Source organism: Anopheles darlingi, chromosome X (assembly GCF_943734745.1).
Source record: "Anopheles darlingi chromosome X, idAnoDarlMG_H_01, whole genome shotgun sequence".
NCBI lineage: Eukaryota > Metazoa > Arthropoda > Insecta > Diptera > Culicidae > Anopheles > Anopheles darlingi.
In genome coordinates this window covers 11,726,204-11,738,102 of record NC_064873.1, presented here as the reverse complement: position 1 = coordinate 11,738,102, position 11,899 = coordinate 11,726,204, and the positions used below count along the sequence as shown (strand labels likewise).

Genomic DNA, 11,899 nt, shown 5'->3' with positions numbered 1-11,899 from the left:
CTTTATTTACGAAAATGTAGGTTCTTTTCATATTGTTTTTGCATTTTTAATATAAATATAACAGCAACAGCAACAAAATCGTTAAAAACTGCAAAATTTATTCGGAAATCAACTTCAGCGGCCAAAACACAGATGAAAACAATACGTTTGACATTTCGATATAAATTTTCAGGTTTTTACCAAGGTACTTTAAAAAGACAGGTAGCTTTATGCAGAAGAAATCCCCGATCGTATTTTAGAAAAAACTTCAGAGTTTGACATTCACGGGATGGTGGGATCAAGGCCAAGGTACTTTAAAAAGACAGGTAGCTTCTTAACCGCTTTGACAGGTCACCATTTTGAATTTGTTTGACATTCATAGCAGGGCGCTTTTATCAACAAAACCACGTGAGTTTCAAGAAGAAGAAGAAGAAGATATGGGCAAGTTTGGTGGTTTTATCAAGGAAAGTACCTGATTTCACTCTTTTTCGGATGTTTAAATGATTCATCTCTCTATTTAAGATCATTCGAGCGACCGAGTTATGTTTAACAGCGAGTGAGCACGGTCCAGGAACGCTAGCTAGCTCTTGTTCTAGGCCGGGTGGCAAGACCTACGGACCGATACCATATTGAAACACTAGGAAGAATTTTGAGAATATTTGCATAAACTTTAACTTTCGTACCACTTTTCGTGAATTTGAACTGTCGTAATACCACAGAAAAGCGAAAACAGCTCCGAAAAAAGCGTTCCCGAAGTAAACATCCCACCATTCCGTGAATGTCAAACTCTGAAATTTTTTCTAAAATACGATCGGGGATTTGTTCTGGATAAAGCTACCTGTCTTTTTAAAGTACCTTGTTCGGGAACGCTCTTTTCGGAGGTGTTTTCGCTTTTCTGTGGTATTACGACAGTTCAAATTCACGAAAAGTGGCACGAAAGTTAAAGTTTATGCAAATATTCTCAAAATTCTTCCTAGTGTTTCAATATGGTATCGGTCCGTAGGTCTTGCCACCCGGCCTAGAACAAGAGCTAGCTAGCTTTCCTGGACCGTGCTCACTCGCTGTAAAACACAACTCGGTCGCTCGAATGATCTTAAATAGAGAGATGAATCATTTAAACATTCGAAAAAGAGTGAAATCAGGTACTTTCCCAGAAAAAACCACCAAACTTGCCCACATCTTCTTCTTCTTCTTCTTGAAACTCACGTGGTTTTGTTGATAAAAGCGCCCTGCTATGAATGTCAAACAAATTGAAAATGGTGACCTGTCAAAGTGGTTAAGAAGCTACCTGTCTTTTTAAAGTACCTTGGTGGGATGTTTACTTCGGGAACGCTCTTTTCGGAGGTGTTTTCGCTTTTCTGTGGTATTACGACAGTTCAAATTCACGAAAAGTGGCACGAAAGTTAAAGTTTATGCAAATATTCTCAAAATTCTTCCTAGTGTTTCAATATGGTATCGGTCCGTAGGTCTTGCCACCCGGCCTAGAACAAGAGCTAGCTAGCGTTCCTGGACCGTGCTCACTCGCTGTAAAACACAACTCGGTCGCTCGAATGATCTTAAATCGAGAGATGAATCATTTAAACATTCGAAAAAGAGTGAAATCAAGTACTTTCCCTGATAAAACCACCAAACTTGCCCACATCTTCTTCTTCTTCTTCTTGAAACTCACGTGGTTTTGTTGATAAAAGCGCCCTGCTATGAATGTCAAACAAATTGAAGCGAAGGCAAGGTACTTTAAAAAGACAGGTAGCTTCTTAACCGCTTTGACAGGTCACCATTTTCAATTTGTTTGACATTCATAGCAGGGCGCTTTTTATCAACAAAACCACGTGAGTTTCAAGAAGAAGAAGAAGAAGAAGAAGATGTGGGCAAGTTTGGTGGTTTTTTCTGGGAAAGTACCTGATTTCACTCTTTTTCGAATGTTTAAATGATTCATCTCTCTATTTAAGATCATTCGAGCGACCGAGTTGTGTTTTACAGCGAGTGAGCACGGTCCAGGAACGCTAGCTAGCTCTTGTTCTAGGCCGGGTGGCAAGACCTACGGACCGATACCATATTGAAACACTAGGAAGAATTTTGAGAATATTTGCATAAACTTTAACTTTCGTGCCACTTTTCGTGAATTTGAACTGTCGTAATACCACAGAAAAGCGAAAACAGCTCCGAAAAGAGGGTTCCCGAAATAAACATCCCACCAAGGTACTTTAAAAAGACAGGTAGCTTCTTAACCACTTTGACAGGTCACCATTTTGAATTTGTTTGACATTCATAGCAGGGCGCTTTTATCAACAAAACCACGTGAGTTTCAAGAAGAAGAAGAAGAAGATATGGGCAAGTTTGGTGGTTTTATCAAGGAAAGTACCTGATTTCACTCTTTTTCGGATGTTTAAATGATTCATCTCTCTATTTAAGATCATTCGAGCGACCGAGGTATGTTTAACAGCGAGTGAGCACGGTCCAGGAACGCTAGCTAGCTTTTGTTCTAGGCCGGGTGGCAAGACCTACGGACCGATACCATATTGAAACTATTGAAAGAATTTTGGGAATATTTGCATAAACTTCAACTTTCGTGCCACTTTTCGTGAATTTGAACTGTCGTAATACCACAGAAAAGCGAAAACAGCTCCGAAAAGAGCGTTCCCGAAGTAAACATCCCACAATCCCATGAATGTCAAACTCTGAAGTTTTTTCTAAAATACGATCGAGGATTTGTTCTGCATAAAGCTACCTGTCTATTTAAAGTACCTTGGACGAACCTAAAAAAATCGTTGAACACGACTGAGGCGTCAAGTAACGCCTGACGGGAATAGGCACCTAAAGCTGCTTTCACATCGAGCGCGTTTAGACGCCAGTAATAGACGCAGCAGGTTTTTTGACGCAGAAAACACGGTTGTATCACATCAAAATATATGGAAGTGTTCACGCAACGCACCGAAAGCTATTTTTTGGAGCTTTTGAAGAGCTTAAAAGTTGGCGTTTTTTTTTCGGATCTGTAAAAATCTACAGATTCTGGCAGGTTCTGAGCCGACTGTAGCAGGCTACGCAAGCAAGCCAGCGTTACCCTTTGGTTTTGCAATTTGTTTTGGCAGGAATGTGTTGAAATCGGGGTAATAACTGTTTTGCGTGAAGATTAAACCATTTATCATGATTTGCTAAGGTATCGGTAGTGATACGATGGTGGTTTTCGTGTATTTTAAATCGGTCTTCGCGCAATCTAGGTGTGAACAACAAATTAAGCTTTTGCGTCAAAAAACGCCAACTTTGGCGTTTTTAAAAACGCGCTCGATGTGAAAGCAGCTTAAATATAATTTATCCTCTCTCCTCCCCTACCCCCTCCACCCGGGCATTTCTTTACGTTTCCACATATTTTTATTAAAGTTTGTTTATCAGAAAGTTTGAATTAGCGATTTTTTCGGTCACTGATCTTGTGGGGGGGGGGGGGGGGCTATTTCAGCATTTTACCAGATAATCTTGACACCGAGTTAAACATACGGTCATGTCTGTAACACAGAATGTGTAGAGGAGATAACCCGTTTGACACAGCCAAATGAACATTTTCCTGTGCCGAGCTATCCCTCTGCGTGCGACGCAACTGAAATCGAGCCCCACCGAGCAGGACAAAAGAGAGGATAGGCGTGAATCTATGGATGAACCGGCGGTAGCGGTCGTTTTACGACTATCATTCCGGCTGTTGTATCCGGCGTCGCATCGGTTCACCAACAACTGACAGCAGGGAGTCATTTTCGCCGGTTGAACCGTCGCGAGACTCTCGATTTGGCGCAAGTCAAGACAGGACAACATTCGTCTAACCATCAGCAATCAGGAAGCACGTGCACTTGAAACCACTGCATCGTCGTGTGACAACGATCGGGACCAGTTCAACGACGTTCTCACCAGTGTCCATCGCAGTTGAACATAGAAAGTGTCAGATCCAAGGCTGCTGTACTTCTAAGTTGGGTAGCTATCAACTGTCTAAAGCAAATACGATGTCCAAACCAGCATACAAAATTGGTATGTATTATGCTTGGCCGTCCATACGGCCCCTGGGAAGCAAGCATGTAAATCTCCCAGGTGCTGAGAACGAGAAATCTAGGGCTGGGATGTTGATGAAAATAAAGTCCGGGCCACGGCCCGACTGTTTGAACAAAAAACTCTGCCCGTTAGTTCTATTCTTGCATTAACTGATGTACGTCTGTGTTTTCCACCCGCAGCTGATATTTCGTTGGCGGAATTTGGGCGCAAGGAAATCATTCTGGCCGAGAATGAGATGCCCGGTCTAATGGCTTGCCGGCAAAAGTATGGTCCAGCGAAGATTTTGAAGGGTGCCCGCATCGCTGGTTGCCTGCACATGACCATCCAAACCGCGGTGCTGATCGAAACACTCATCGAGTTGGGTGCAGAGGTATGATTACTGCAATCGGTCGATCTAGAGTACTGCATGGGAACAACTCTCCGCGGGCAAACCCCATAGTGAGCTTCGTACCAATAGAGTAAACCAATAGTGAATCGGCTATCTCAGGATGGGATTTGCCGGAGGGGCTAGTTTCACGGTCAGTTCAGTCACGGTAACGAGTTGAACGTACCTTCTGTAGCTTCTGCTACAAAGGGCATCAACTAAACATAAAATCTCATTCCGATCCTCATACGCGGAAGTGCAGATAGCCTTTGGCATTTGTGACCCACGGACTACTGATTAGCCAGAACAGCTTTGTCCCCCCCCCCCTCCACCAAAAAAAAACACAATCATCCCGAGCGGCAGCTAGACGTCAGAACATTCTGCGATAGCATCAAAATGCCAGCCATGAGTTGCTGGCCGATACGATGCGTGTTGTTGTTATATTTAGTCGTCCATTGAGGCGATATGATCATTTTGTTCATTTTCGTCTATAGGCGACATATAGGCACCTTAATCTGACGAACCCACGGCTGCGGATGATGTAGCGAAGGGTACAAATTATTCGGGACTGTTACTTCAATATAACATTCGCTAGTATCATTCAATATAACATTCGTATGCGACCGAATTGCATGAAACCTTGATGAGTCCATCTTGGAACTCATCACCTCGATGCCGGTTTGGTCATGTAACCCATATCCAATTTCCAATATTTTGCCAATGAGACATACTAACTCTGCGATGCTTTTTCTAATTTTCGTCACACAGGTACAATGGAGTAGCTGTAACATCTTCAGTACGCAGGACCACGCGGCCGCCGCAATGGCGAAGGCCGGCGTGCCCGTGTACGCGTGGAAGGGTGAAACGGACGAAGAGTACCTGTGGTGCATCCGCCAGACGCTCATCTTTCCCGATGGCGAGCCTCTCAACATGATCCTAGACGATGGTGGCGATCTGACGAACCTAGTACACGCCGAGCACGCAGACCTGTTGAAGAAAATCCAGGGCGTCAGCGAAGAAACGACGACCGGTGTTCACAATTTGTACAAGATGTTCCGCGAAGGTCGTCTCGGCATGCCGGCGATCAACGTGAATGATTCAGTGACAAAGAGCAAGTTCGACAACCTGTACGGATGTCGCGAGTCGCTGTTGGACGGTATCAAGCGGGCTACCGATGTCATGATCGCCGGCAAGGTGTGCGTGGTAGCGGGATACGGCGATGTCGGGAAGGGGTGTGCCCAGGCCCTCCGCGGTTCCGGCGGACGTGTCCTCGTCACCGAGATCGACCCCATCAATGCACTGCAGGCGGCAATGGAGGGCTTCCAGGTGACCACGATGGAAGAAGCGAGCAAAGAGGCGCAGATCTACGTCACCACCACCGGCTGCACCGATATCATCATGGGCGAGCATTTTCTCAACATGCCGGACGACTCAATCGTGTGCAACATTGGTCACTTCGACTGCGAAGTCAACGTGGAATTCCTCGAAAAAACGGCAACGGAAAAGGTGAACATCAAGCCGCAGGTTGATCGCTATCTCTTGTCGAACGGTCGGCACATCATCCTGCTGGCCGAAGGTCGCCTGGTGAATCTGGGCTGCGCCATGGGTCACTCTAGCTTCGTCATGTCAAACTCGTTCACCAACCAGGTACTTGCCCAGATTGAGCTCTGGACCAACCCAGACAAGTACCCGATCGGTGTGCACGTGCTGCCGAAAAAGCTGGACGAGGAGGTGGCCGCGCTTCACCTGGACAAGTTGGGTGTTAAGCTCACTAAGCTCAGTCCGAAGCAAGCCGAATATTTGAACCTGCCAGTAGGCGGCCCGTACAAACCGGATCACTATCGCTACTAGTGTTGCCGTATGCGTAGAGCAAGCGGGCTCCCTCATTGCAAGCGAAATCGAAATAACAGAAAAAAGAAAACTAAAAATACGATTCGGGTGGTTTTTGATAGGAGCACGTTATACCTCACGCGTACGTACATGATGGAGATGTCTGGTCCATAAACTGAAACGGAGCAATAACACACAAGAAAGGAAGGGTCAAGGAAGCCGAATGTTGATGCCTTGCTAGATTTTTTTTCATCATGAAAATGCCAATATCAATGCGGCCAATGTCTGATTCTGTTTTTGTCGAAAAGCACACTAAAGTAGACAAATGTGCGAGGAGAAGAATTGTATATTAATAAACGTATCTAAACAGTTGTGGAACGATGAATGTCGAATCGCGTGCGTTGGGTCAAGTGATTCTTGTCCGTGGTGCTAGAGCTCGCAGTGCTTGCTAACCGCAATCCTCAGATTCTTGTCCGTGGTGCTAGAGCTCGCAGTGCTTGCTAACCGCAATCCTCACATTCCATGGTCCCACATACCCAATCATACCCAATTCCATGGACGTCATACCCAATGGTCAACCGGAGCCATTTCTGAATCATATATCGGCTGTCACCCCCCTCCTTTCCGCCCCTCTCCTTCGACAAAAATCTGGCATAGCAGCGCAACTTCCGCTCAAGCTCACGCGAAATGCGAAAAAATCGACGATACGGAAGCAGCGTATAGGAACACCACCGCGAACTTTCCTTCCGATAAGGGCCGAGAACGAGCCGACGCAATGGTGGGCATGGCTTGGCACCGGACGGTAAGTACCGGGCATCAGCGTGCTGCTGTATTGTCACGCTCGTCGGTGTATTGTCGTCAGTCGTGAGCTGGGCGTCCGACGGAACGCACGTACGGAGGACGGCCTTTATCGCCAAACATCATCTCCAGCCTACGTCGCTATTCTCGGTGTTCAGTGTTCGTGTTCCCGCGCGGATCGCGCGAATCGCTCGGACCCAAAGCCTTCTGGCGTGCAGGTTTGTGCCCCAACGCTCGAGTTTGCCCGCCATCAACGCGTCACCAGCGTCACCACGTCATGCGCACCAGTGCCAACAGCAACAGTAGCAATAGAGGGCAAAGGATGAGCTGAGGAAGAGGAGGAGCAGGACCCAGACCGGCGATGACCTACTCGAGTGTAGTGACGACCAATTGACCGTTACAGCTCGCATTGGAGAAGAGGGAGAGATTGGTGGGGGGGACAAGGACTTCAGGAAGTTCTTGGACGAAGCGGAAAAAGGGGGGTGCGCGCGTGCGCTCGCGCCCAATATGCGCAACAAGCACCACAGTAACACCAGCACCAGAGGAGTCCACCTGCTGCTCGGAAGAAACATACCTTCCTCCTCCTCCTCCTTCTTCTTCTCCTCCTTCTTCTCCTCCTCCTCCTCTTCCTCCTCCTCTTCCTCCTCCTCCTCCTCCTCCTCCTCCTCCTCGTCCTCCTCCTCCTCCTCCTCCTCCTCCTTCTCCTCCTCCTCCTCCTCCTTCTCCTCCTCCTCCTCCTCAGTGTGGGACTACCACCCGGTAAAGCATTCGCTTGGCTCTCGTTACACTTCCCTTCGCGGTATACCTCTTTCGAGTGTGTGTGTGTGTGTGTGTGTGTAACCTTTCAGCGGGCCGAAGCTGTGCTCAATTCTTACCTCGTTCAACCTAAGCTAGCCGCTCCTCCTGCGACCTACTGCTATTGGGGTCCTTTTGGCGACGTTAGGAGGGAGCTTTGATTGAGTACCGCAGTAGCCCTTCGCCCAATTAGAGATACTCTGTCTCAACCCCACCACTCTCCCTCCAACTACTCCACTCCTAGCTCACTCCTAGCGACACTGTGTACCATTTCCATCAAAAGTCTTTCTGCTCAAGGGATGTGCTAATGTCAGGATTGAAAAGGGTACCCTTGTATTCCTCTATCCTTCACCGCCCCATGCCACGCGCACCGAAACCGGTCGCACACAAACAGTGGCAATTCAACAAGCGACCGCCCGTTTCCTGTCACCTGCCTGGACCACACGGCATGAACGCCACCATCACTACCACCAACTACCTCCAGCTCTCTCTTTCTATGCATCTATCTTACTCCCTTTTCTTCTCTCGCACTTAAGCGCAAGCCACCTTTCGTCAGCTACCGTCGACCGTACTTCCGGCGATGCGTGCGTGCGTGCCCAAGTGACGAGGTCGGGGACGAGCGAATCGATTTTAGGGAGATTCCACGCGAGACGCCATTGTGAAATGCTAATGCGAGCCGGCGAGTTAGCATCCGACGTTAAAAGAGAGCTCTCTCTCTTCCTCTCAGAGAGAGCGAGTGAGAGATGGCAACCATGGTAGGGTTAGGCGTGTTTGCAAGAAAAGGAGGGGTGTGACCCCCGCCGCCAGGACCATGGCATCAACAGCAGTCACCCAACCAATCAATAGCATTAACTGGCAAACTGGTGTAGTAAAGTGAAGAAATTAAGGTGGAGGTGGTGGTACTGCTGCTGATGATGATGGTCGAAAAACGCACCTTTACTTGTACTGGCCGATTCCTCCCTTGCATATTTCTCCGCAATCCTTCCGTAAGGGTGCGTGTGTGTGTTGTGTGTGTGCGCCCGTGTGTGTACTTTCGCAAAAAAAGGCGCTTCTCCAACGTCACCACCAACAGGCACTGTTGGCAAGCAGGACATTCTTCGATCCGCAGGGTGCCAGCTCCCTGGCAAAATCGCGAGAGACAGAGAGAGAGAGAGAGAGAGAGAGAGAGAGAGAGAGAGAGAGAGAGAGAGAGAGAGAGAGAGAGAGAGAGAGAGAGAAGAGAGAGAGAGAGAGAGAGAGAGAGAGAGAGAGAGAGAGAGGGTCTTTAGGATGTCTTTACGGGAACCATAAATTTGCGTCCTAATAGCTTAATTTCCGACTGTTCCGGCCTAACCTCATTTGGCCAGGAGCGCCAACCAGTAGCTCCTCAAGACCCAAGTTATCGTGCGGTGTAGGCAGCGGTAATTGGGTGTGTGATGAAGGGAGGTGGGTAGGGGGGTCGTTTTGGGAGGTCGATGCGTAAGGATGATGCGTATGATGCCTTTGTTTGACTCCAAGTTACATTCACACTCCACTGTTGCATGCTGCATCACCAGCATTTTGTCGTGATAGTGTGTGTGGTGCTTATTCAGTGCCGATAAAACCTCTCGTCTCGACCAGTTTCATTACCATGAAGCTCGATTCGCCTTAATTTCATCTTCTTCATCCCTATGATAATGATGAGGCTGCGGCTCAATACCCGGAACATCCACAGCAGCCATCTACTCCGGGCCAGAGATTATTAACTAAGACACCGCTACTAACACACCTGCTATTACTCACTAGAGACTATAGATTACTAATGCGAACTAACCCGCTTCTTGCGCTCTGTCGTATTGACAAAAGGTATGCAATGTGGCCCCGGCATGTTTTATTGGGTCCCTTAAGTGGTCTGTTTTCTGGATCTGCTATACAATTAATCGGCAATATTTCATACCTTTTGATAATAGCAATATTGGTTTTTACCCCTTTTTCTACTTTAGCAGACCGGACCGCATCGGACCATAGCAGAGCGGCTATCCAGTGTTTGTCCTCTCAGGCCAAGTGTGTGTGTGTGTGTGTGTGTATACTCGTTTTTAATGGTGGTAGTTATGGCCACCTAGTGGTGTCACAGTTCCGAACGTGCTGTACGACAATCTCTCAACAACAATCAACATTCCACGTCGTCCATTTTTCTACCCCACAACCCCAATCAAATGATCCACCGCGTCTAGCTTGTTCTGGCGCGCGCGTGTGTGTGTGTGTGCACAGTGATGTGATGAAGCGGCAGCAGTAGCACAATTAGGACCCAATTAGTGGGTGGGGGAGTCGGTGACTTGGGACGAGCCAGCCAGCCAGCAAATCCAAGCCAAGATGTCGCTGACGGTGCGGATCAATAAGTTTCAGTTGCCGAAAACGAAGGCGAACCTGCTTGGCTGGGTAGAATTTCGAGGTAAGAATGACTCTGGCCGGGGGGAGGAAATCTATTGTACTAGCAGCGCTTCATCTTCTCGTTGTCGTCGTTGTCTTCCTCCGCTGCAGGTGTTGCGCACACGACGACCGAGCTCAACTGTGGGTCCGAGCTGGTCCAAGTAAACCAGGTAAGCGTAGTGAACCCACCCCACCCGACGAGGTGTAAGGGCGCTTACTCAGCAGTCTCCTTCCTTTACTACCTCTACCTCTGCCAATCCGAAGAGCTTTATCTGGCCGCTGGCACGGCCGGCCGACGACACCGAGACGATCACGGTGGAATTGCGCCAGCAGACGACCAAGATACTGCTGAAGACCGGCATTGGCTCTTCGCTGTCGTCGTCCGGAGGAGCGACCGGCTCGAACGGGACGAGCGGCCACCGCGGTACCATCGCCAGCAGCACCAAGATCATTGGCCGCTTCGTGATGCAGATGCAGAGCCTCAAAGTAAAGGGTCGGCTACGCGTCGAGGACCGACTGGTCGACCTTTCCAGCAAGCCGATCGAAGCGTACGTCAGCTTCGACATGTGCTACCAAAGCCCCGAGGATGAGCTGGGCCACTTCGATTCGGCCCAGGTCGTGCACGGTTTGCATCAGCAACAGCAGCACCAGCATCAGCTCGATGTCGACGATCAGCAGATGCTGCTGAACATCGAGCAGAACATTGCGAACCTGGAGAAAAGCCTAACAGCGCAGCACGCGTCCGGATGCGATGAGACGGCCGGCCATGGTGCCGGTGCCGGTACCGGTGTCAGTGCCGGTGGACGTCGCAAACCCAACCTGATCAAACGCGTCATGTCATCCGGGGCAACCGATCTAGGGGAGCACCAGCAGGTGCGCTCGAGTGATCAGGCCTCCTCGGACAATGAAACGAGCGGGGGTGGTATGAGGCGGGACCGGAAGGTGACGCTACGCACTGTGCGTAACTTTATACGGCTGGGCCGCTCCCGGCAGTCGTCGCGCGAAAGTAACGCCAGCAGCACTGAGGACGAAGGCCGCTCGCTGATCAGCGGAGGTGATAAGGGGGATCAGGGTAGTGGCGGTCACCAGCAGGCCACCGACACTTCCACCGATGCCGGGCTGGGACGGCCAAGCAGCGCGGAAACAGCCAGCGGCGAGAGGCAACAGCAACGACGCCGGACAACGGCAACAGCCAAGATCGTTAGCCCGACTGGTGGTGGTGGTGAGTACGAGAATGTCTCGCAAACCGGTAGTACCCACTCGAATGCGTCGGACGACGATGTAGACGAGGCGACCGCCAAAAAGGAAAAACTCAAGAAGTAAGCATCGTCAGCGTCCCGCTATCTTAGCCCATAACTTTTTCGTTCTTTTTTCTCTGTTTCCGTTTCCGTGTGTAGACTGAAGTCTCTGGCAAAGGGCAACGATCATCTGAAGTCACAGGACTTCCAGGTGTGTGTGACGGTGATCGAGGCACGCCAGTTGCCCGGCCTCAACATGGATCCGGTCGTCTGCATCCAGGTAGGCGACCAGAAGAAGTACACCAGCGTGAAGGAGAGTACCAACTGTCCGTACTACAACGAGGTAATGGTGGATACCAAGTAGGCCAAGTAGTACGCGTGTGGAGCGCAATGAGCCACCCACGCTAACTCACTCTTACACAACTCACGCACAACTCTTCTCTGTTTCCCCAACAATTATGCGACCGCAGTACTT

The 11,899-nt window shown here is 49.1% G+C and overlaps 2 protein-coding genes across 4 annotated transcripts in view; both read left to right on the top strand.

Moving 5' to 3' along the window:
* Window positions 1-3,667: 3,667 nt before the first annotated feature.
* Window positions 3,668-6,597, top strand: LOC125948909 (adenosylhomocysteinase-like). Its single transcript, XM_049675449.1, has 3 exons — window positions 3,668-3,990; window positions 4,191-4,381; window positions 5,144-6,597. The coding sequence occupies exons 1-3, from the start codon at window positions 3,966-3,968 to the stop codon at window positions 6,224-6,226; spliced, it is 1,299 nt and encodes a 432-aa protein (XP_049531406.1). The 5' UTR covers window positions 3,668-3,965; the 3' UTR covers window positions 6,227-6,597.
* A 284-nt stretch (window positions 6,598-6,881) lies between these two features.
* Window positions 6,882-11,899, top strand: part of LOC125948434 (otoferlin-like) — a 19,037-nt gene continuing 14,019 nt past the window's right edge. For 2 of the 3 annotated variants that reach the window (XM_049674477.1, XM_049674485.1), the window contains exons 1-6: window positions 7,075-7,221; window positions 9,760-10,208; window positions 10,298-10,356; window positions 10,451-11,505; window positions 11,584-11,767; window positions 11,895-11,899. The exon at window positions 11,895-11,899 is cut by the window's right edge and continues 58 nt beyond it. In XM_049674477.1, the coding sequence (XP_049530434.1) occupies window positions 10,130-10,208; window positions 10,298-10,356; window positions 10,451-11,505; window positions 11,584-11,767; window positions 11,895-11,899 (1,382 nt within the window). In that variant the 5' untranslated portion in view covers window positions 7,075-7,221; window positions 9,760-10,129. Of the gene's footprint in view, window positions 7,008-7,074; window positions 7,222-9,759; window positions 10,209-10,297; window positions 10,357-10,450; window positions 11,506-11,583; window positions 11,768-11,894 lie in introns of those variants that run through there. The other variant, XM_049674494.1, reaches the window with a different exon arrangement.

Coding starts and splice junctions, on each gene's coding strand:
- LOC125948909 (XM_049675449.1), top strand. CDS start 3,966: ATGTCCAAACCAGCATACAAAATTG. Junction 3,991..4,190: donor CAAACCAGCATACAAAATTG/GTATGTATTATG, acceptor TTCCACCCGCAG/CTGATATTTCGTTGGCGGAA. Junction 4,382..5,143: donor TCATCGAGTTGGGTGCAGAG/GTATGATTACTG, acceptor TTCGTCACACAG/GTACAATGGAGTAGCTGTAA.